Genomic DNA, 21,578 nt, shown 5'->3' with positions numbered 1-21,578 from the left:
GAAATACATAGGATGAGCAGGAGTACAGGGTTAGTGAACAAGGTCAGGGAGTAAAAGTGTTTTTTTAGCCTGGATTCGAAGGCAGAAATGGACGGGGCAGATCTAATATCCATCTGGTATCCTCCCCCTATAAAACCCTGTTGCTTGTCTCCCGTTTTTACTCAGCGTTTCTTAGAAGGTATCCTTCTGCAAAAGTCTTTTTTTTACCGCCGTCAGGTGTTGCAGAAGAATTTGTCATCATGTCTTCACGTTTGTCTTCCTGTTGTCACGAAGAGGAAGCGTGTAAGAAAACCTGTAGCACTGATTTGTGAGGCTCCAGCTGGACTTGATCTTCTGGGACTCACCTGTTCGCCTCTGCCCAGGGGTGCGGTTGGGGCGTGTTCCCTGTTGTGTCTTCACGGACGCCTCTCTAACCAGGTGGGGCAGGACCCCTTGACCCTTGACCCCTGACCCATGGCAACCTGCTGGAGCTCACAGCTAAAAGGGAAACACAACACTGCATCTCATCCCTTCGGCCTTCGTCTGGTTTTAACCAATAGCGAAGCCCGTTAGAGGCCCGGAGCATGTGTGAAATAGAAATAGTAGTTACCTGGATGTAACTCCAGTTCTATGAGTACGTGCTTAATGTGTTTTAAACATCAACATTTATTATATAGTCTATACAAATAGTGAAGAATGTGCATCACAGTTTCCCAGTGTCGAGTCGATGTCTTCAAATATCTTGTTTGTAAAGCTAACACCAGAATTTGTTTTTTGTTTTTGCTTTAAAAAATGTGATTTTATAAATTTCTCTAACAATTGTTTGGTTCACCAACAGTCCAAAGCCAAAGATATGCGAATGAGCGATATCTGTCGGAGCCGTTTGGGACGTTTTTTTAAGTACTTTACTAGAAAAATAATTAGAAAATTTGACTTATTCCTTGTTTTTGTTGTGTTAACAACAGTGATGTCAGAAAATATGGAATATGAAACCATCTTTGCTCACTATATCTTATCCTGTGTACATTAACCTCAGGTCGTGAACTTATTTTTGACATGACAAGCAGGTTATCATTGGAACGGCTCACTTATTTTGTCTTAAAAATGATTTTAAATGATTATTTCTTATCACAATAGTTGAATATTGATTTTCTGTCAGCAGTTTGAGCTCTAACATTACTCAAACAGCCTCAAGCAGGGTTTTGGCTGGTGTTGTGATAGAGGCAGACTGCTTATTTCCTGAGTGCTAACCACTGTGAAAGAGAACCGCAGTGTCATGTTGAACCTGTCATTTCGTTCTTCTATTTTGTTTTTGCAAACAGAAGACGCAGAGTAGAAAGTTGGAGTTTCTCCTCTTTTAAAAAGAGAGATTCTGTGACGACTGCCCCCGTCGATGCTCCATGTGACCGTTGGATGTTGAGCCGCGTGCTCAGCAGATCTCCGTCTCCTGCATCCCTGTTTACTCTGTGTGGTATCTGATGTTTTGATAGCAGTCACAAGTCTATTGACAGTCTGGGAGGTTTTGTAAAGCTACAGTAAGCAATCCCTCCCTGGAAGTATCAGTTTCCACGTCTCCTCAAATAACCTGTGAAAGCATCAGAGAATAAGATGATGACCAAAGAGGTGACGACAGGAGCTGAAACAACTGAACCTCTGTTCTCGGGAAAACTAGCTCTCTGCTATTGTATTTTCCATTCATGGGGAAGTAGAAATCTGCTTGCATTTTGAACGTGACAAGGGTTCCTGATTTAGACCGACAGTTGTTGCCTAATTGCGTTTGGTCGTTTTGTTGTACAATATGTTTGGGTTTCTTCTTCAGAGCAACATTTGTTCCTGTTAAGAACGTGTAGAAGACACCCAGTGTTGGGGAAGTAACAAGTGACTTGCTCGGAGTTGTTGATGCAAATCATTGACCAGGAACTTACGTGGGTCTAATTTTAAATCACAAGCTAGTTAATGTAGCTAATGTATACAGCAAGAGAACGCCAAATGGGTTTAGTTTTAAGTTCATCATAAAGAAACGCAGTATCCAGATAATGTTTAGAAATAAAAGTATGTATCAGTTTAATTAATGAACAGACATCTACTGGATGTTAATAGGTTCTCTCCATCTGACATGAAACGATTAATCAATTAGTTGATTGACATTTTTTGGTGAGCAATTATCTGTCGTTTGTCAAACAGAAATACTAAACTTTGCCAGTTCCAGCTTCTTAAATGTGAGGAATTTATGTTTTTCTCTGCCATATATATTAGTAAACGAAATATGTTTCAGTTTTGGACTTTTGGTCGGACAAAACGAGCGATTTGAAGTCTTGTATTTATTTATTTTTATTCACAGTTTATTTATAATCTATCTATGTTATTAGTTAAATCATGAATAACCATTAGTTGCACCCTTATTCTCCATATTCTCTTTGACTGTTTGTAACTTTAAGAAATCCTTTCTGTTGCTGTCACGGCTATTGAAGTTATTCAGAAATCAGATAACAGTCCTGACCATCAGATCAGTCACACTTTAAAGAAGTGTGCCCCTGTTCTTTTTTACTTTCTTTCCCCTGGGATAGTCCTGTGTACTGCAGGTTACCAATTAACTTCGTCAGCTCTTCTTCTCGCAGTAAAACATAGAGAAGGGTGAGGCTTACAATAAACTACACAATACACAATACTACTATTTATAATACTAATGGCATCCTGTCAGTCAAGTCACCTATCACTTAATAAATATCAATATTTGTGCCCCAAATGACTACTGAATGTTTTTAATCACTGCGTTATCCAGCTTGAGCAAAGTAAAGACCCGTTCCCTCTTTTGCGTCACTCCAGGGTCAAGTGATAAACACCCGTCGTCTTTCTGAATTTTGCAAATCCATGCTATAAAAATGTCGCTTGCCTGTCTTGGGTTCAAAGTTTCAAAGTTTTCCTCCAGCTTTTTTTTACAAGGGCATAAAAAACCTTTTTTATATGTGTCACACAAAGTCGCAGTGAGTTTTCCAGGTTGCTATTTCCACTAGACACACAGCAGTATCCGAGCAGAACTGAAATCTGACACTCGCGCCATTACAAGAGGCCGATGAACTGGTTCCTTTGTTGAAGACATTTAATTTCGCTGCCTGAATCTGAGATATGGACGTGGATCCTAATGTGTCGCCTGTCAAATTCATGTTTCTTTCTGCAGCTGTCCATTGACATTCACACACAATCAAATATTGCTGGATCACGGGAGTTTAGAGCAGCACTGTACCGTGGCACTGATCCATGGAATTTCTTTTTATATCTTCTTGGACTTTGTGAATTTGTGGGTTTTAGTTGTGTGGCTGTTTACAAGACTGGATGTTGGGACTGTCTCGTTCATAGAATGAATAGCTGCTTACTTACTGCATCCTGTTGAAGATTTGCATCCTTTTCAGAGCTTAGTGTGCGCTCGCAGTGTTGACACGCCCCTATTCAAATTACAGTCAGTGGGGGTAATTTAGCTCTTCCTGCTACGCCAAATGATTACTGTGAACCGCCTGGCAAAACCTCCACTCATGGGGACCAGTATCAGTATCAGATGTAAATCAGACAAACAACCTAAAGGAATCCTTTCATCACGTTGAACTGAAGCTGAACTGATCCATTAGGTTGTTCAGGCTCTTCATCAGAACCTTTTTCCACTATTAGTTTTCAAGTAAACGAGTCTTGGAGCACAATTATGCAGATTTCCCCTTTTGTGGCGTTTTCCACCATGACACCAGCATCTTCTTCTTGTGATCAAGCAGTCCAAGCTGTCCGATGTGTTTTTCCTGCCCGGCAGGATAATGCAGCAGAGGCTGATTGAGGCTCACATATCTGACTCTCGTGATAGGAATGTTTTCAGTTGGGATGTCATAAAACAAGTTTTCATTTCAACAATTAAAATGATTCAACATCTATGACTGTCCCGCCTTACTTTTGAATTCAAATGTTATTCAAATAACCCTGAGCTGGTGGCATCAATGCTGTGCCACAACTCAGACCCTTTCCTCTTCACTCTCTCCGCTGCGATTATACATGATTAACTGACATGAACTAATGTGGATTTAGTCAGTATGGACAGCAGCGTGTTGTCTGTGATAATGACACCAACTGGATTTTATTGTTTGTCCTCCTGGCGTCTGTTCCAGGAAACAACAATGACATTTCTTTTCCAGTAATAAACAGTCACGCCTGTAGTATTCTAGCACCGGTGAGTAAATGAACTCCCAGTACAAGATCTTTCACAAGGAGTAATCCTCCAGTCTGGTCTCCAAACTTTGTTTCACCAGGCGTCTTTAATAACAGCATTAATAACAAGCACATCATGTTTAATTAGAAGAGTGGTTTAAAAACACAAGAGCAACCATTTACAGCATACTGCCCTTATAAACACACATAATTAGCTGATACATAGCCTGTTCAGCCAGCGTCAGTAAGCAATACACACATTATTAAACCATTAATTACACCAGTAACTAACCGCAGTCAACGTCAGTCAACCTTATAATTTAGCAGTTGTTTCTGTGGCGACAAAACGTTTAAAAAATATGCATATTAACAGTTTGAAATAAACTTTTTGTTTTATTCCCTCAACTCTAGCCGCGGTCTTTCACTGAGAGAGGATTGTGGGAATGACCATTTCTCCACACAGGGGGCATTTGTGTGCAATCTCTCAAAATGAGAAAGTGAAAAATCAGGGCTAAAATCACGTAGTGTGAACTGATAACCCATAAAAGATTCCTTTTGTCTTCCTCCTGTCTCTGAACGTTTCCTCGTTCACTTCTGCTGTAATTCATTAACTCTGAAAACATGACGCATAAAGACTCTTCATTGCTTCCCCTGAATAATCTTTGTTTTTATGCACACCTCCTTCCCCATATTCTCTGGGCATAAGTACAGTACACTCAGATTTAATCAGCAATACATTTCCTTGTGGCCGATCTGCAGTTTAAGTGCCATTGCAAAAGGGAATGATAAAGCACTGTGTCCTTGATAATCTGAAACCAAACATAGAAGTTGCTGATTAATGTTACACAATGACGGCGTGCCAGTCGGTAAAGGTTATTGTACTGTATGGGTGGGATTAATTCACCTTGCATTAAAAGCTATTGAAAGCTAAATTAACTGACTTGCTGTGTTCCTCTTTTCTTTTCCCAGGGGAACCTGCTCAGTTTGATCCATCATTCAATGGACCCATAAAGAAAAGGTGAATCTGTGACTCTTTTTTTTAAATCCCCAAATCCTCAGTCTAGCTGTAGGGTACACTGTGTGGGTATTTGTGCTTTCAAAGAAGACGTTTTGTTTGCTGAGTTTCACCCGAGGCAAATGTCAACGCAGAGCTCGGCCTGCTCACTTTTACCTGCTGCTGTCTTTCTTTTTTTCCATCAGAGGGTGCACTGATATAATCTGCTGTGTCCTGTTCATGGTCGTCATCCTTGGCTACGTAGCAGTTGGCATATTAGGTGAGAGTAACCTGACGACACCAACACAGGCCTTTTGAATCGACACTGACTGATATCACAATCAGCCATTGTGTTCCAACATCTCCTCTCTGTGCCCTTCTTGTCCATTCTCTTTGTTCCTCTGCCCTTGTACCTCGTTTTCATGTCACATTTTTGTCACTCAACTCCCACCCTCGGTCTCTGTTGCCTTTCTTAAAGGAACAGGGGAATGTGGTTATTTTGCTGGGGGTTAGATGAGAAGATTGATTCTCTTACCTTTACAACATGATGTTACAGCTAGCAGCAGGTTAGCTCATCATAAAAACTGGAAACATTAGGAAACAGCCCGCCTGTCTCTGTGCCTTTTTTTTTTTTTGGTAATCAACACTTTTTATCTTGTTTGTTTTTAGTAGTAGTAGTTTAGAGTATTTTTTTTGGCCCCGGAGCTGTGACTTCCTGGTGTCTCGGCTGGTTGCCTGGCAACTTCACGGTGACGACAAGACTCCAGGAAAAAAAACAGATTTTTTTTTACTGATTAAACAAATGAGATGTGATATGTTAAATAGTAAACTTTAGAGGTGCTGGTAGGTAGATTTTCGTTACCTTTGGACAGAGCCAGGCTTGCGGTTTTTCCCCCAGTTTCATGTCTTTATTGCTATATGATGAACTATTCCTTTAATGTAGCCGTTCCTGTCACTCTCCAATGCTTCATCGCACAACACCACAGTAAAAGGCAGATTACCTCACCAGTCCCCCACAAGGGTGACCTCTGTACATCTTACATTAACCAAAGTCTTGCCAGGTGATCAAAATAACTCTACGGTACCAGTTCCAGTGCCTTCTTATGTATTGTAGATCCTAACTAACAAAGTAAACAAGCCGCCACAACTGTCACAGTTTCACAGTTAGCTCCATTAAAGCTCCCTTAAACTGTTTGTGGGTTTCTTTGACCCCACACTATGGCTTGCTTTATACGTCCACTACCCCAAACCCCTTGATTTAATTCAGTTTTTATCTGTATTCACTGCTTTTGTAGTACATCTCTAATATCAAAGTTTATCTCTAGGTTTGTTTTATTCTCTCCTGATATCTCTGTATTCATTTGGTGCAATTATTAACCCATATACTTTGATTCATCATAAAATAAAGTATTACTATTATTGAGTTAAGGTCCGAACAGCTGATTTCTATGTCAGCATTCAGCTCTTTATTGCCGTGTCATCAAACTCATTCCAACACTGAGGGACCTCTCTTATCTAGAGTCAACAGAGAGTCCTGATAGGTGGTGCATTCACCTCCTGCGTCAGCGGCTGAGTGTGTCCCAAAATGATTTCCTCCTTGGAAGCAGTTCAGTTTGGTTGGCCGCGGTGGAGCTGTTGTAGTGATGGAGAAATCTACTGGACACTGTTAGCACATAAAAGGCATTTATTAACAAAATATTCGATTTCTAAATTCACATGAGACACAGTGGTAATAACAGTCAAAATAGTCGAGGGATTTAACACCTCTAGCCTGTGTGTACAACCTGTTAGTAGAACAATACATTACATTTTATACATTTACATATCATTTCATTACAATCATGTCAACAACAAGTGCATTCAAACCAAACAAAGCGGGTTCATCCTGTCAGACAGACTGTTGTGCCCTCTTGTGGTTGAACTGAAGTAATCCATTCATTGCTGGTCTTGACCTAAATTATATGACCTGAATATGGCATTGTAGTTATATTGCCACTGCAAATGTTTTTATTCTAGTTAATGACATACTTTATTTTGACAGGTGGTAACAAAAAGGGGAATTTGGGACCCAGTCTGAGCATTAGAGACTGGTTTTTCATGTTGATAAAGCATAATAAACGTAGATAAAATGTCCTAATCAGTTAACAGATAACCCGTATTTCCCACCTCCGTCAATAAATAAGTGGATCTTTTTCACATCCCTCCCTAATGCAATACAAGTGCAGTTTATGTAAGTAAAAACATGCCCTCATGTAGTTGTACCGTTTGTCAGTGCCAAACACAAAGTGGTCGTAATGGAGCGTGACTAACTTGCCATTATCTTTTACGTCATTGGCTTTTCTTATCTCTGTGTGTTTGTTTGTTTTCTATCAGCTTGGCTCTATGGAGATCCTCGACATGTTCTATACGCAAGAAACTCAACTGGATGGTTCTGTGGTACTGGACCAAATAAGTAATTGAATCTCTCTCTTTCCCTTACATGTTGTTATTCGTACATTTGTACTTGATATAATAAATATACAAAATCAAGCTAACTCTTTCTTTCTGTCTTTCTTCTCTCAGAGACAAACCGAACTTGTTCTACTTTGACATTCTCAAATGTGCCACGTCTGTTAATATTATGGCATCTTCTCTTAATGGTTTTCAGTGTCCAACCACACAGGTAGAGAAGGCTGCTTGATTTCCGTTGTTTCCAATGATACTGGACTCTATCTCCCAGTGTCTCACAAATAATCCTTTTTTCCCACTACCTACAGGTGTGTGTGGAAACTTGCCCCAATGACTTCTGGGCTGTGGATGTACTGGCATATCTTCCAAACGTAAAGCCAGCAAACGTGTTCAATCAAAGCCTCTGTGTGCCATCCATAGACCTGGCAACTACTGACTTAGTAAGTCCCATTTTGCTAACCATGCGTAAACCTTTTGTGTCTCCCTGTGAGTTGCCAGTTGCAACACTTGTTTTGATTTCTTTTGGAAAAGGAAATATTTAGGCGCCAGATGTTCCGCAAAAGTAACCTGACACTTTGTTCCATTCATAAAACCATTATTGTATGTTATTCAGAAAGTTAAAGAAATTGTGGACAAAGAGCTGTGTCCTTTCTTCTACATGCCCACAACCTCTGGTGAGTAAAACTACACACTATATTGTGTTCATTTTCATTTTGGTCTGATTACATTCCATTCATTTCAAGCTAATTTGATGTGATTATTTTCTCTACTCTTAGTGCTGGGGAGATGTTTGCCCGATATCACGGCACTGGGGAGAATCCCTTCATACTTTGCCAATGTTCCGGGCTTACCGTCCTCAGTCAATGACACAGTCAGCATACTGAAGAACGGCACTGGGTGAGTAAGATACAGCGGATTCCTGACCTCATCGCATGTTGATTTAAAAACAAAACTAACTGCACACACGAATACCTGCGCACACTTTAATAACCCTATTTCTGTCTCCTCCTCATCACCAGCTCAGGGTAGGTGGCTTTGTGAGTTTTTTGTCGATGCGTAGTGTAGCAGTTGGCTGTGGTTAGTCTTGTTGCTGTGTATAACTCTGTTTTATGCACAGCAGCCGTAGATGTCGTGTGAAACGCTTTCTTGGGACTTGCAGAGTTCGAGCATTAATGTCTAGTTTTATTTTCTCTATGCTGAGTGTCTGGGATTATCTCTATCTTTGTTTGTGTTATAAATATATTTAGTTTTAGTTTTTCCTCGTTTCTTCACTGTATTTTTTCTACCCGACCCTTTGCTTTCCACCCTTTCTGTGTAAAAGGAGAACTGTTACCAACAGAGTGTGCCCTTGGTTTTTGTCTTCATTAGGGATATTGTGAATGGCTTTAATGCCAGAGAGATCGGCGTCCGAATCTTTGAGGATTTTGCGTCGTCATGGCCGTGGATCCTCATGTGAGTTGAACAGAACAGAACAACACTATAAATAAACCATAACTAAATACCTTTCTAAGGCCCAGCTTTATGAACATGCCTGACTGTCTGCTAAAAGTGTAGAGTTTATAGTGATTTTAACATGCATTAAAGAGCTAAAGAAAGAAAGTAGGTCTGTCCTGTCAAAGTTATTCTGAGGTGATGCTATTTTGTGCCACTAACATAACCTGACAATTCAGTTAACAGCTGTGTTTCTGGAGCCTCCTGCACACTGTGAATTTTTCAGATATTTATGGTTTGCTGAGGTTTTTATAACATTTCAGATATTTCTACTACTCTAAGTGTATATAATTAACATGCCTTGTTAAAATGTACAACTGAAGGTAGTAAATAGAGTATTGGTTGTTACCCAAGTTCTCTGGTTAAAATATGTAAAATGTTTTAGTTAATACATTTCAGTGGCCTGTAATTATAGCAGAAGCTTAGTGTCAAGTATGGTATATGTAAAGGGACATTGTATACTACTTTTGAATTACACTAGATGTGAATAGTAATGTTTCAACCAGTGGTATACTATATTAAACACATTTTAATTATTTAATTTATTAAATACAGAAACAATAACTAACTAGATTGAAAATGTGCTTTATTCAAACAATATTAAATTAAGTGATGGACTCTGGGGAACTTAAGCAAGGAACTGAAGGAAACAGAAATAACTGATATGCATAGGGAAGAAATGTGTTTACATGGTTTTGAGCCAAAAACAACCAGAGAAGCAATTTGGAAGGACACAAAACGCACCGTCCCCTCATTGCTCTTATTTTACCTGCTTGATAAAAGTTACATTTCTGTTACTGGAACCCATAATAACTGCACATACACTGCCACCTGCTCTCAGACAGACAGATAGAAAGTACTGAGATTGAATTACGAATCGAATCCCATCTCAGTGGTTTTGATGAGTTTTTCCAAATGTTTAAGTTTCGTTAATATGCTCAGTTATTTTACAGAACTTGAACATTTTGTGTATCTCATAACTACATTGTCTTACAAGTTATATCAATGTGACATTTTTATCCTCTCCTTTTTTGTTTTCTTCATAACTCTCATCCCCCTCCTGCCCACCTCTCTCCTCTCAGTGGTCTGCTAATAGCAATGGTGGTCAGTATGCTGTTCCTGTTGCTGCTGAGATTCACAGCTCCAGTCATGGTGTGGGTGCTCATCATAGGAGTCCTTGCTGCTGGAGCATATGGTAAACACTCGCTGGGGTAGTTTTTAAGGGAAACTGTGTTTTCCATTTGTAGAATTTGTTTTTTCATTTTCTTTGGTACTATTTCTACCATTCTTTTGTACTTGGAAATGCAGTTGCACACGTGGAACAGAAAGCCTGCAGGTGCAATTATATACCTGGATAAATAACTTTTCCTATTAGAAGTTAGCAGCTGACTCTCACAAATTAATTCTGCACCTGTGCTGATTCTGAAGGGAAACAGGTACTGAATAAAGCATATTCAGATCTTTTTCCTCCTGAATTAGAAAATGTTTTGCTGGCCCTGTGTGTAACTTTGCTTATTAATAGCGGGAGCAAAAACATTATAGTCTTAGTTATTTACTGGTTTTGAATGCAAAGTTTATTTGCTATGAAAAGATTTTATTTTCCTTGTAGCCTCTGACCTGTTGGAGTGTTTGTCTTGCAGGGATATGGCACTGCTACTGGGAGTATGATAACTACAAACAAGCCTCTGCTACCATATCTGACATTGGGTTTACCACCAACTTCAAAGTTTACCTGCAAGTCCAAGAGACCTGGCTGGCCTTCTGTGAGTGTGATTGAAATGCTTTTGATCCTAATTGACTTGACCATGCGCTATTTCACCTGTGTCAAATATTTCTTTAGTTTAACTTTGCCCGGTGTCCTATTAGCATTTTGCAGGGAGAGTTTTGTGCACATCAAAAACCTAATTAAGTCAGATTAAGTCAGGCTGTATTTCAACCAAGCAGCTTTTACTTAGGGTAAATTCCAGTACAGAGGAATTGAGAGGTATAAAATGGAAAACACCAATAACATCATAAATGCCAAATCACAGTCATGTGTTAAAACATCGATATCATAACATTGTAAGCAGATAAATGAATGCAATAAAACCATTGTTGGCATACACATGAGTCGAATGACATGTTTACCACTTGTAAAATGCTTCTGATAAAAGATGACCCAGATTCAAGCGTTATGGCTCGTTGCATCCGTTTATAATACTCATATTGGATATTTCTTATTTTTTCTGTTTTACTTTTTTAGTGCACAAATGTTAACAATAACACACACAGAGGAAAGAGAGTGAGAAAGTTAATTAAAAATAGAATAAAGATGATGTGTGTAGAAGATTTCCACAGTAAAAATGAAGAGTATAGTAGTTATTGGTGTATGGAGTAGAATGTTATGGGACATGAGAAGCGTATGGGCGACTGTGTAGTGATCCAGTTGTGTGTGTGTGGGTTGACCGTGTGAGTATGGTGTGTATTGGTTGTGTATGGTGTAGGAGGATGCAACAATAATCCTTCTTGTCACTCGTGTCTCATTCTCCTCCTCTTCTCCCCCTCAGTGATAATCATATCTGTGGCAGAGGCGATCATTCTCCTGACCATAATCTTCCTGCGGACCAGAATCCTCATAGCCATTGCTCTCATCCAGGAGTCCAGCAAGTGAGTCATGATGTGATGCAGTCAAATTATATCATCATTATATTAAGAAGAACTTACAATAATGATCATTTTGAGGGGATTTTTTTCTGAAACCAAATTTTTGTGTAATCAGTGAGTCTTCAAATTGGTTTGTATGATACTGTAAAGAGGCCATCATTGTATTTATTTGTTTATTTGATGGAGACAGAGCTTGTTAATGCAAATTTACCCCCTTAGCCCCTAGGTAGGTAACAGAAACAAAAACATTACAAATGACAATATACAGATATACAGTACAAAGGTAGAAAAGAAGAGAAAGTTAAAAGTGATCACAGTTTTGATTTTCCAAGTCATTTATTGAGATTGGTCTTAAAAGTGAAATATGTAGGGCACTCCCTTATTGCTGGTTGGCCATTCCAGTATTTACCTCCCTTTACTGATAGTACAGTGTGTCCAAATGTGGTGTGCTTATTTGACTGTGAAAAAAAAAAAACACTTTACTGTGTTTAAGGCCTTTTTCTTGGCGTAACCTCATAATGCATGTGTTCATATTCCACAGGGCAATCAGTCACATGATGTCCTCTCTGTTCTACCCTCTGGTCACCTTTGTTCTCCTGCTGGTGTGTGTCGCTTACTGGGGTGCCACTGCTTTGTATCCTTTTTAAATTGTTAATGTGTATATGTCATACACCGTGTGTTCATTTACAATATAACTTCTACGATCCAGAGTATTGGTTCTTCTCTTAAACTGATGTGTGTAGATATCTGGCCACCTCAGGAAACCCAATCTACAGAGTGGTGGCTCTCAACTCCACCATGACCGACTGTAAGAGTATCAACGGCTCTGTGGACTGTGACCCTCAGGTAAGCGGGCAGAATGTGAACCTAGTGTGGATACACATTGTGACCTACAGTGAACCTTCTCACATTCCACAGTGGACGTTGTTTGAGGTCAGCTGTCAGATCACACACTGTTTACTCCCTCTTCCTGTCCCTTTTCACTTTCTTCTCCTCCTCTCAGAACTTCACTTCATCAGATTACCCAGGCTGCCCCTCAGCCAGCTGCATCTTTATCAAATACAACGACGAGGGTCTCTTCCAGAGGAACCTCTTCAACCTGCAGATTTACAATGTGGTGGCTTTTCTCTGGTGTGTCAACTTCGTCATCGCCTTGGGGCAGTGTACACTGGCGGGGGCCTTTGCCTCCTACTACTGGGCCTTCACCAAACCAGGCGACATCCCCATGTTCCCTGTGTCTGCTAGCTTCATACGCTCGCTCAGGTAGGTTACTGAGCTGCTGTCACATCGGTTAAATTCCTGCAGCAATAAATGTGTCCATCACTGTCGAAAGTGTCCAAGATACTGAATGCCTGCAGTCCCTAAGGATGCCATTTCTGCAGTACTTCTAGTGACATGATTATATCATGTCCCGGTAGTTTGGATAAACTGTAAATCACAGGACGTATAACTGGCTGACTGCAGTTCCCTCTCTGGCTCCTAGAGGGCGCATTAGACCTACACATTACAGTTTGGGGGAAGCAGACCTCAGCTGCTAAACAATACAGACTGTAGCTGCTAAGGTTGTTTTACCAGCCACATTGACTGACAACTGATTTTTCATTTGACTTGAATGATGCAAGCTTTGGGATTCACTTGTGATGCTTAGATAATTTTATATATACAAATGATCAGTGAGACGTCATCATTTTGTACATTTTAGGTACCATGTGGGCTCCTTGGCGTTCGGTGCTTTGATCCTGACCCTGGTGCAGCTAGTGAGGATCATTCTGGAGTACATTGACCACAAAACAAGAGGTAAGGCTGACTGATACCTGTCCCTTGGCCTTATTTTCATGTTCCTTGGCCTTATTTCTTTTTTTATTTTATCTGCTATTTTTCTTTGTAAAGCACTTTGTAAAATTGTTTAGAGAAGTGCTATATAAGTAAAGTTTATTATTCTTATTATTATTAACCTAATTTCTTGAAATTAAATCCAGCCTCAATTTAAAATAAAATAGATTTATTTCCGACAACAAAACTAACAAAATGAACAGTAAACACATACAACAAATAAACTTAAACTTTCTCTCTGTCATGTCTCTTTACTTTGCTTCCAATTCTATTTTCCAAATGTCTTAATACTAAAGATGTGCTGGCTGTGTACATGTGAGAACATGTCTTCAGAAAAGAGACGGGGTTAGAAGTTTAATGCCATTTAAATGACGGGCTGCTTATACGTGTTTTGGCTTCTCATCTCCAGCGGCACAGAATCCATGTGCTCGTTTTTTAATGTGCTGCCTGAAGTGCTGCTTCTGGTGTCTGGAGAAGTTCATCAAGTTCCTCAACAGGAACGCTTACATCATGGTGAGCACAACATGTTTTTGTACAGTCCCTCCTATCTTAATTGTTGTAGTAATAATTAATGTTTGTGTTACTCTCAATGTAAATCATACAAAAAGAAAAAAACAGGATTAATTAAAATTAAAAATGACTTTTTCTACTGACTCCAAACCTAGAGGGAATAACAAAGTTTCTCCATCATACCTCAGTTTATACAATGTCACCATCAGTTTTAATATAATATATTGGATATTATTTGTATTACGTAGACCATTTTATTTTCCTAAAACAAGTCGATTGTGTTTCCTTGTCAGATCGCCATTTATGGGAAAAACTTCTGCGTCTCTGCCAAAAATGCTTTCATGCTGCTCATGAGAAATGTAATAAGGTTTGTACTGAAGTCTTGTTTGCTTTTCTAAAGGAGTTTTAGTCTGTATTTTCAATGCTTGTTGTCTGATCTGTCCATAATATGACTATATGCATGCTGTGTTTTGCGTTCATGTGTTTGAGAGACTCAGTGAGTAGTGTAATCTTGCTCTGACTCCGACTGTTTGTACCTCTCAGGGTCGTGGTGCTCGATAAAGTGACAGACCTGCTGTTGTTCTTTGGGAAGCTCCTGGTGGTCGGAGGAGTGGGTAAGGATGACACCATGCATTAGGAAAACGCAAGAAAATGTTAACAAATGTGTTTTTTTTTCTACTTCATTAAACATTAGCATTGCTTTGGAGTATTTTATTGGCCACCTGGCGAATAGGTCCAGTATTAACTCTCTTTAAGCTCTGATCTGGTCTAAACCAACTCCTGAGGGAACTATGTGCCTCTTTCGCTGCCTAATGGTTGTGCCTTTCGGGGCTGGGTAGGAAGTGTACAGTGAAGTTACCTGCATCCATTATACATATGAGCTACTGGTAATACATTACTATTAAAATAATAATCAGTGCAGCTTTAAAATAGATTTTATTTTAATGGACATACTGAAAATGGTGATGTGTTTCAATCTGAATTTTATTGTGTAGTAGAGATTTACACAATTATGGAATAATTAAACTCAACAGTGAAACTTAGCATATCAGTCCATATTATAACCAATATTTAGTAAATAAGTGAGAGATTTCTATATTATCCATATCCATAGGGAGAACTCAAATCATCACAAATATTAATGTGATACAATAGAACAAGATAAACTAAATGCATAAAGAAAATAATAAATAAATATAAATAAATAAATAAAATAAATACAATTCTGTTAATGGAAAGACATGAGACGGTGAAATCTCCATCTTTTTCCAGGCGTATTGTCCTTCTTTTTCTTCTCTGGACGAATATTACTGCCAGGCAACACCTTCCGCTCCGAAACCCTCAACTACTACTGGATGCCAATTATTGTAAGTTACAAACTGTCCCTCTCCGTTTCTGATAGTAGTCATTCAGACGCATCAGACTACTCAAAGTTGATTCTAAATCTTTTATTTTTACCCATTTCTTGTAGACGGTGGTGTTTGGTAGCTACCTCATAGCTCATGGATTCTTCAGTGTGTACAACATGTGTGTCGACACACTCTTCCTCTGCTTCTGTGAGTAGATGTTTACAGTTAATAGAGTGTTTATGAAAGCCTGTACATTCACATTATTGACACAGGAATACTGAGAAAAATAACAACTCCACCTTTGCCCACATGACCAAAAAGCACCTGTTTGCATGGATACTGCCAACATGGATAATCTTTATTTTGGTGGGGGGGAGATTTTGGAACATGCAAATACATGTTAACATCTCAATTTGAAGCTAATGAGCTAACTTAATTGAATACTACAATACACCTGGTCTGTTTCATCACTTCACTAAATGTGGCTCTCACCTTCACAGTGGAGGACTTGGAGCGTAATGACGGATCTCTACAGAAGCCGTACTTTATGTCCAAAAACCTCATGAAGATCCTCAACAAAACCAACAAAGCGCCAAAAAAGGGTAAAGGCAAGGACTGAAGATCATTTCACCTCCCTGACTTCATGAAACCACACAAACACTGTGTAACACATTTTCAGGATATCTTTATCTGCAGCTTTTGAATCCAATAACACTCAATCTATTTTTTTCCAGATAGGTTTACCAAAACTGATTTTGCACTTTTTTAATTATATATTTTTTTTTTATTGGGTATGTGCATAATATGTAGTATTAATGACTGTACACATGAAAGGACTGAGCATGTGAATGTGAATGCAGGTAATGTGAAATTTGAAGTTACATGGTGTCCTACATGACTTTTTGATTTGGCTCATAATTAATGAAAGTCCCAAAATATTTCTTCTGATATTTAAAATTTGTTTCCATTGATACGGCTCCATATTAACGCTGCACAACATTTTTATTCCAAATGTTTTAGACGGGTTTATCAGGGTTTTTAACTGGTTTGTCACTTAATCCAGTTAAATGCCTTTTAATGTAAGATTTAGGTTTTTTCTATTTTTGCTGGGAATCTTTTATAGACGACGATTTCTTCAGAAGGAACAAAAACTAAATGTTCTTAAACATTATATATTTTTAGATAGTATTTGTAAAAAGGCTTGTTTTATAAATAGAAAAATGTATATATCACCACAATGTTTTTGATTATATGGAAAGAAGGAAAATGTAATAAAGTTGTAAATATGAGTGTGTTTGGATGCCATTAACCTTTCAGGGTTTCTCATCCTTATATAGAGTCTCCAGTACGTGTAAACAGCCTCTGATCATTTTCTAATCTTTACACTGCACATCTGAGCTGATCAAAGATCAAACCTCATATTTAAAACCAGTCTCTGCAGGGACACAGTGAGCCAACTTTAATTGTGCTGGCTGTCCTACTGTAGTATATACTAATCATCATTTTCAATACTGCACAGATGATTGGTTCCTTACTTTTACAGTCAGTAAATCCCACCATCACCCACCTGACTGATTTCTTTTGTCTTCTAGGGCTCCACAGTCAGGTGACATTCAAACTTATCACATGTTAAATGCATTACAAAGCATTATGTGCTGGAAAAAAATGTATATAACTTTATTCTGCATTACAGGTTTGAAGTTATACAGCCATGATTGCACAAGGAAATGTCTCCTAATGCACGTGGCCCTGCAGAGACTGCTGCTGTGCGTGGTTATAGAATTATTCTATATGCCTTGTTTGATTGGACTTTTGCCTGTTATTTAACAGCCTTTAGATATATATATATAGATATATAGATAGATATAGATAGAGAGATATATAGATATTAATTAACTTTTTATTGTATTTGAATATGGTTGTTTTAATAGTTTTCTTTTTAAATTGGGAAGAATATTTATTTCAGAATATTTGAGCGTGTCCCTGTACTTTGTTGGTATGCTCTGCCACATTACCACATAATGAAATGTGACTAGTTGCCGTTGGCTAGTCCTTTTACTGTCCTTTGATAATATTAATTGTATATTAAATTGTAGATAATGACGACACAAGACAAGTCAGTGTTTTATCAAGTTTTAATCTCCTAGACCATTTGGTTTTGCACAATGTCTCCATGTTTAGTCTGTCAGAAGACTTGCAAATCGTGACTTCCATCACTTGTTTTAGTGTCACATAAGCCTCAATATTACAAAGTGTAGCTTGAACAGACAAGTATGCAAGAAATGACGAGCCCTGGCAGCCATCTTGTCCAACTCAGAGGGCATGGAGTTTCAGTGCTGACCCTGGTGTGAATAATAAACTGATTCATTAGACGTATCCTAGTTCAGATGCACACGGATTAATCCAAGACTAGAACATTTTTAAATTGAGAATCTCCAAGTCAAAGCCACAGAACAGGCTGAATCTTGGTCTTTTTTTTTTTTAAAAGCACATTTTGCTTCACAGTTGTGACACATGATGAATGTGTTACTTTTACAGTAAACAGGATTTTTAATGTGCACTGTCAGTTAAGAGAGAACAAGTCAGCTAAATCATCGTCAGTATCCTCATATCAAATCACATAAGCAGGGAAGGACAGACTTTTTTCCTTTTGCACTCATTACATTTATTTAAATTAATGGGACAGGTTGGCAGAAGAGTGATTAACTTGGGCTGCAAGCGTTTTTTCTTGAGTAGAAGGGAAGGAATTTATGAAAACCAGGAACCAGATCTCGCTTTACAAAAGCATCTTGACGCCTCCTCGCACATCCTCTCTCCGTGGCTAGTCATCAACTCAGAAAACACGTAAAAACGTCATTTACAATATTCATATATACAAATATATAATGTATACACACTCACTCAGACAGACACATACAGTCAGGAAAAAAAAAAAAAGTTAACTGACGGAAAGTTCCTCGAACTGTTGTTTGTCATTCCTGTAAATTCTTAGTGTGCTGACCATTTCACACCCACGTCTAATTGAAAGGATTATGCTCACTTGTTACACAGCATCAACTCTGGTTAGCGTCTCATCGAGCCACTTTATAAGCTCTCTTGACAGTTTTCTCTGCCATTAAACTGCGTGTGTTTTTACCCTCAAGTCACTTGATGCGAAAATCTCCCAAACTGGCCACTTTAAAAAACCAGTACATCCATCTACGTTTGTACAGCTTTGTGGGGAAAGATGCAACAAGTGGTTCAACACCAGCACGCACACACACACACACACACTCCTATCTTTAGGACAGCTCCGTCCACAAATGACTTCACAGTGCAATGGCAGTTTTTTTGTTAAGACAAACGTATATAAAAAGAAAAATGCATCCATCTATGCTATTTCTGTCCGTCAGTCTGTTTTCAAGAGTAAGTTGCAAATTCTTGGAGTACTTGTTCCTTTTCACGAAGAAACTGTAAACAGGAACATAATTCAATTACATCTTACGTGACCGATCCACCGCTCTTTGGCCTTTTACAGTAAGATGGAGTTGCTGTAATAACCACTACATTGTCTCATCTTTGTTTTAACCCCGCTTCCACAACGCGCCTCCCTCCCTCCATTTAAGAAATACACCAGCGAGTCCTTCAAGGAGGGACGTGAAAAACCAAAAACAGAATTAGTCACTGCCCCGAATTATCCTCCACCCACCCTCTTTTTCTGCAGCTCGACACCGAAGAGAGAAAAAAAAAGATCCTTTACTAAGTTCACCCTAAACTAGTAATACTGTTTCTGAACCCCCAACAGTGAGCCCCTTAAACTTTATATTTCTGTGCATTTATCTACAGGTACATGTAGAGAGAGTGGGGAGGGGCGACAGGGGGTTATTTCTTGCATAAACAAAATCAACAGAGCGGGTGAGCGGGTGGGCGGGCTGAGTATCCTAAAGTGAATCGGCCTTTGCCAGGAGGAGAAAACCATAAATTCCTGTATTTCATGTTTTTGGAAAATCAAACACAAATGCTCCATTTTCTCTCCCAAGTTAGTACCTGATAGGAAATATAAAATGAGTGCGTGTCTGCGGCTCGGGTTAAGTGTGTGAGAGTTTGTTTGTTTTTGTTTGCGCTCCTCCCTCCCGGTCGTCTATCCATCCTTCCATCCATCCATCCCTGTCCGGGCTCCATCACACGCTCAGCAGCCAGAAGAAGAAGAAAATGGCCACAAACAGGAAGAGGGAGTCTTGCCAGTTGTTATTGCCGTTGTTGAGGTTACCGTTGCCTTGGTGATCACCTGCATACTGGTCTAATGGGGACGGAGATGAATGGGAGAGGTTATTAGACCAGTGTCTCAGGGGATAATGTGTGTGCATCTGTACTCTTAATCACATCACCTGAGGGTAACAGCTGTGCTTTAATGGAGCTTTTTACTCCCACTGATAATCCGAATCATCTAATCACAGGGGTTTTATTATCTTTAACGCCATAAACGACTGCATTTCTCAGAGTGACATACAACTGCTAGCAACAATAAGGCCCACAATTATTTATTAAGTAGATCCAGATTTTTCAGTGGCCATGTTATAAATTAATAAATAAATCATTTATAAACATGGTCACTGAAAACTCTGGATTATGGTTGGCTGGAAGGCCTGGATTAACTTTTAGTAACGGTATAACCAGAGACCTATAATGCAGTAGTTAGTTTGCAGTTCTAAAATAATGCAATCGCAACAAATCCTGGAGGGACTGATGGTATAAATCACAAAAAATGGAGTTAAGTTTTGTTAGTTTGCCTGAATCTGAATGTCCATATCAACTACTGTAAAACCTTTCAGGGCCCTCAGACCCTCAAGGGCTGGTTTTGTGAACATGATTAGATCGGGTCTTCGCATGTTTACCTGCTCTGTGAAAGGGATCGTTAGTGTTGAAGACTGTGGTGAAGAAGCCGAAGGGGAAAGCACCGATGCCAAAAGACATGTGAAAGCCAGTGTCTCCGAAACCCTGGAACATCTGTGCACAGACAGAAAGACCGGGATAAAGTTTAACAACCTCATAAAAGAATAAAAAAATAAATTACTGTAAATTATGATGAGAAATGGGTTGATTCGCTCACCCCGCCTCTACTCTCTGGCTCTGTTCTCTGTCCCTGAGGCCGAGGTGGAGTTTTCAACCTGAACAGTGACAGAAACAGTCAGTGGATGATTATAAGGCTATTGTATTCGCTATTAAATTCACACACACAGCAAACACTCCTGGGGTACCTGGGGTCCTCTTGGCTGGAGCTCCCTCTGCCGTACAATGGGATGACTTTCTCTCTGCTGATGCCTGCTTTACAGACGGGACACTGCTGCCTGCTGGGCCGCGTCTCCAACCACTGAGAGGAGCAACAAAGGAACAAAGATGTCAAAATGTTTAGAACAGACGAGATAAACCTCTTTCTGCTGTGTTCTTGAAACAAACAAAGCCCTACTGTCTAAATACCGGGTTCAAAACCAACTACAACAGCTAAAATGTCCTAAAAAGTTAGTCTCTCCAGGATTTTGAGGGGCTTTTTTTAGGGATTGTTGCAGCCTTAAATGCATAATTTACCAGCAGCTTTTCTAAAAAGTTTCAATGTTTTTAGGCATTTGTTGGCATTTTAAAATTTGTTTTAATAAAAATGAAAGGCAACTTGTTCCAGTGAGAATAAAATCTGTTTGGAGGGTAAATGTGAGAGGTTCACGTTGCACGTCTGCATCTTCGTGACTAGAAACAAGGTCTGCAGTAGTCTTGTGCCTTGTGAATGTTTCCTGAAGCACATCGAGGATCTCCTGATTGCCTTAAAGCCCATTCACAACAAAAACCTCACTCCAGATTAAACAGTGAGTCATTGACAGCATACGGCTGCGATACTCTTTACTGAATCTGCGTAGTGCTTATGCTACTATACTGAGAGCAACCTACAGCTCTACATGTTAGAGAGCTGCAGTAAACAGACGCATTAAGTGCATTAGTGCATGTTTAAGCTGCGCTAAGTCAACTGACAGGTGTAGTTTCCATGCTGAGGTTACATCCTGCTGATTAGGTGAACTTCCAGAGGCGACATTAAAGGACCCCACTCAGCAACAGCCCACTCACACAGGTGCTTTCACTTGTGTCTGATTAGGGGCCTCCTCTCAGGACTGTGTGGG

At 39.3% G+C, this 21,578-nt stretch overlaps 2 protein-coding genes across 2 annotated transcripts in view; one reads left to right on the top strand and one right to left on the bottom strand.

Annotated features, from left to right (window-relative positions):
• slc44a4 (solute carrier family 44 member 4) overlaps positions 1 to 16,721 on the top strand; it is a 17,957-nt gene extending 1,236 nt beyond the window's left edge. The window contains exons 2-22 of the mRNA XM_035681068.1: positions 5,134 to 5,182; positions 5,365 to 5,438; positions 7,532 to 7,610; positions 7,721 to 7,820; positions 7,915 to 8,046; positions 8,220 to 8,280; positions 8,383 to 8,503; positions 8,975 to 9,058; positions 10,180 to 10,292; positions 10,738 to 10,860; positions 11,644 to 11,743; positions 12,282 to 12,374; positions 12,484 to 12,586; positions 12,744 to 13,003; positions 13,443 to 13,537; positions 13,983 to 14,086; positions 14,377 to 14,450; positions 14,627 to 14,697; positions 15,356 to 15,450; positions 15,555 to 15,639; positions 15,933 to 16,721. Of these exons, the coding sequence (XP_035536961.1) occupies positions 5,134 to 5,182; positions 5,365 to 5,438; positions 7,532 to 7,610; positions 7,721 to 7,820; positions 7,915 to 8,046; positions 8,220 to 8,280; positions 8,383 to 8,503; positions 8,975 to 9,058; positions 10,180 to 10,292; positions 10,738 to 10,860; positions 11,644 to 11,743; positions 12,282 to 12,374; positions 12,484 to 12,586; positions 12,744 to 13,003; positions 13,443 to 13,537; positions 13,983 to 14,086; positions 14,377 to 14,450; positions 14,627 to 14,697; positions 15,356 to 15,450; positions 15,555 to 15,639; positions 15,933 to 16,051 (2,135 nt within the window). The 3' untranslated portion in view covers positions 16,052 to 16,721. The remainder of the gene's footprint in view (positions 1 to 5,133; positions 5,183 to 5,364; positions 5,439 to 7,531; positions 7,611 to 7,720; positions 7,821 to 7,914; positions 8,047 to 8,219; positions 8,281 to 8,382; positions 8,504 to 8,974; positions 9,059 to 10,179; positions 10,293 to 10,737; positions 10,861 to 11,643; positions 11,744 to 12,281; positions 12,375 to 12,483; positions 12,587 to 12,743; positions 13,004 to 13,442; positions 13,538 to 13,982; positions 14,087 to 14,376; positions 14,451 to 14,626; positions 14,698 to 15,355; positions 15,451 to 15,554; positions 15,640 to 15,932) is intronic.
• An 828-nt stretch (positions 16,722 to 17,549) lies between these two features.
• Positions 17,550 to 20,782, bottom strand: rnf5 (ring finger protein 5; the record flags this gene model as incomplete). Its single annotated transcript, XM_035681069.1, is given in 4 exon segments — positions 17,550 to 19,711; positions 20,307 to 20,418; positions 20,522 to 20,579; positions 20,670 to 20,782. Coding segments are annotated over 4 exon segments (402 nt in total), but the record flags the coding sequence as incomplete, so codon positions are not given.
• Positions 20,783 to 21,578: the final 796 nt, after the last annotated feature.

Source organism: Morone saxatilis, unplaced genomic scaffold (assembly GCF_004916995.1).
Source record: "Morone saxatilis isolate NCDOM2014 unplaced genomic scaffold, NCSU_SB_2.0 Contig9, whole genome shotgun sequence".
In the NCBI taxonomy this organism is placed as follows: domain Eukaryota; kingdom Metazoa; phylum Chordata; class Actinopteri; family Moronidae; genus Morone; species Morone saxatilis.
Note: the sequence above shows the minus strand (reverse complement) of the source record. Positions and strands in the feature narration are given on the sequence as shown.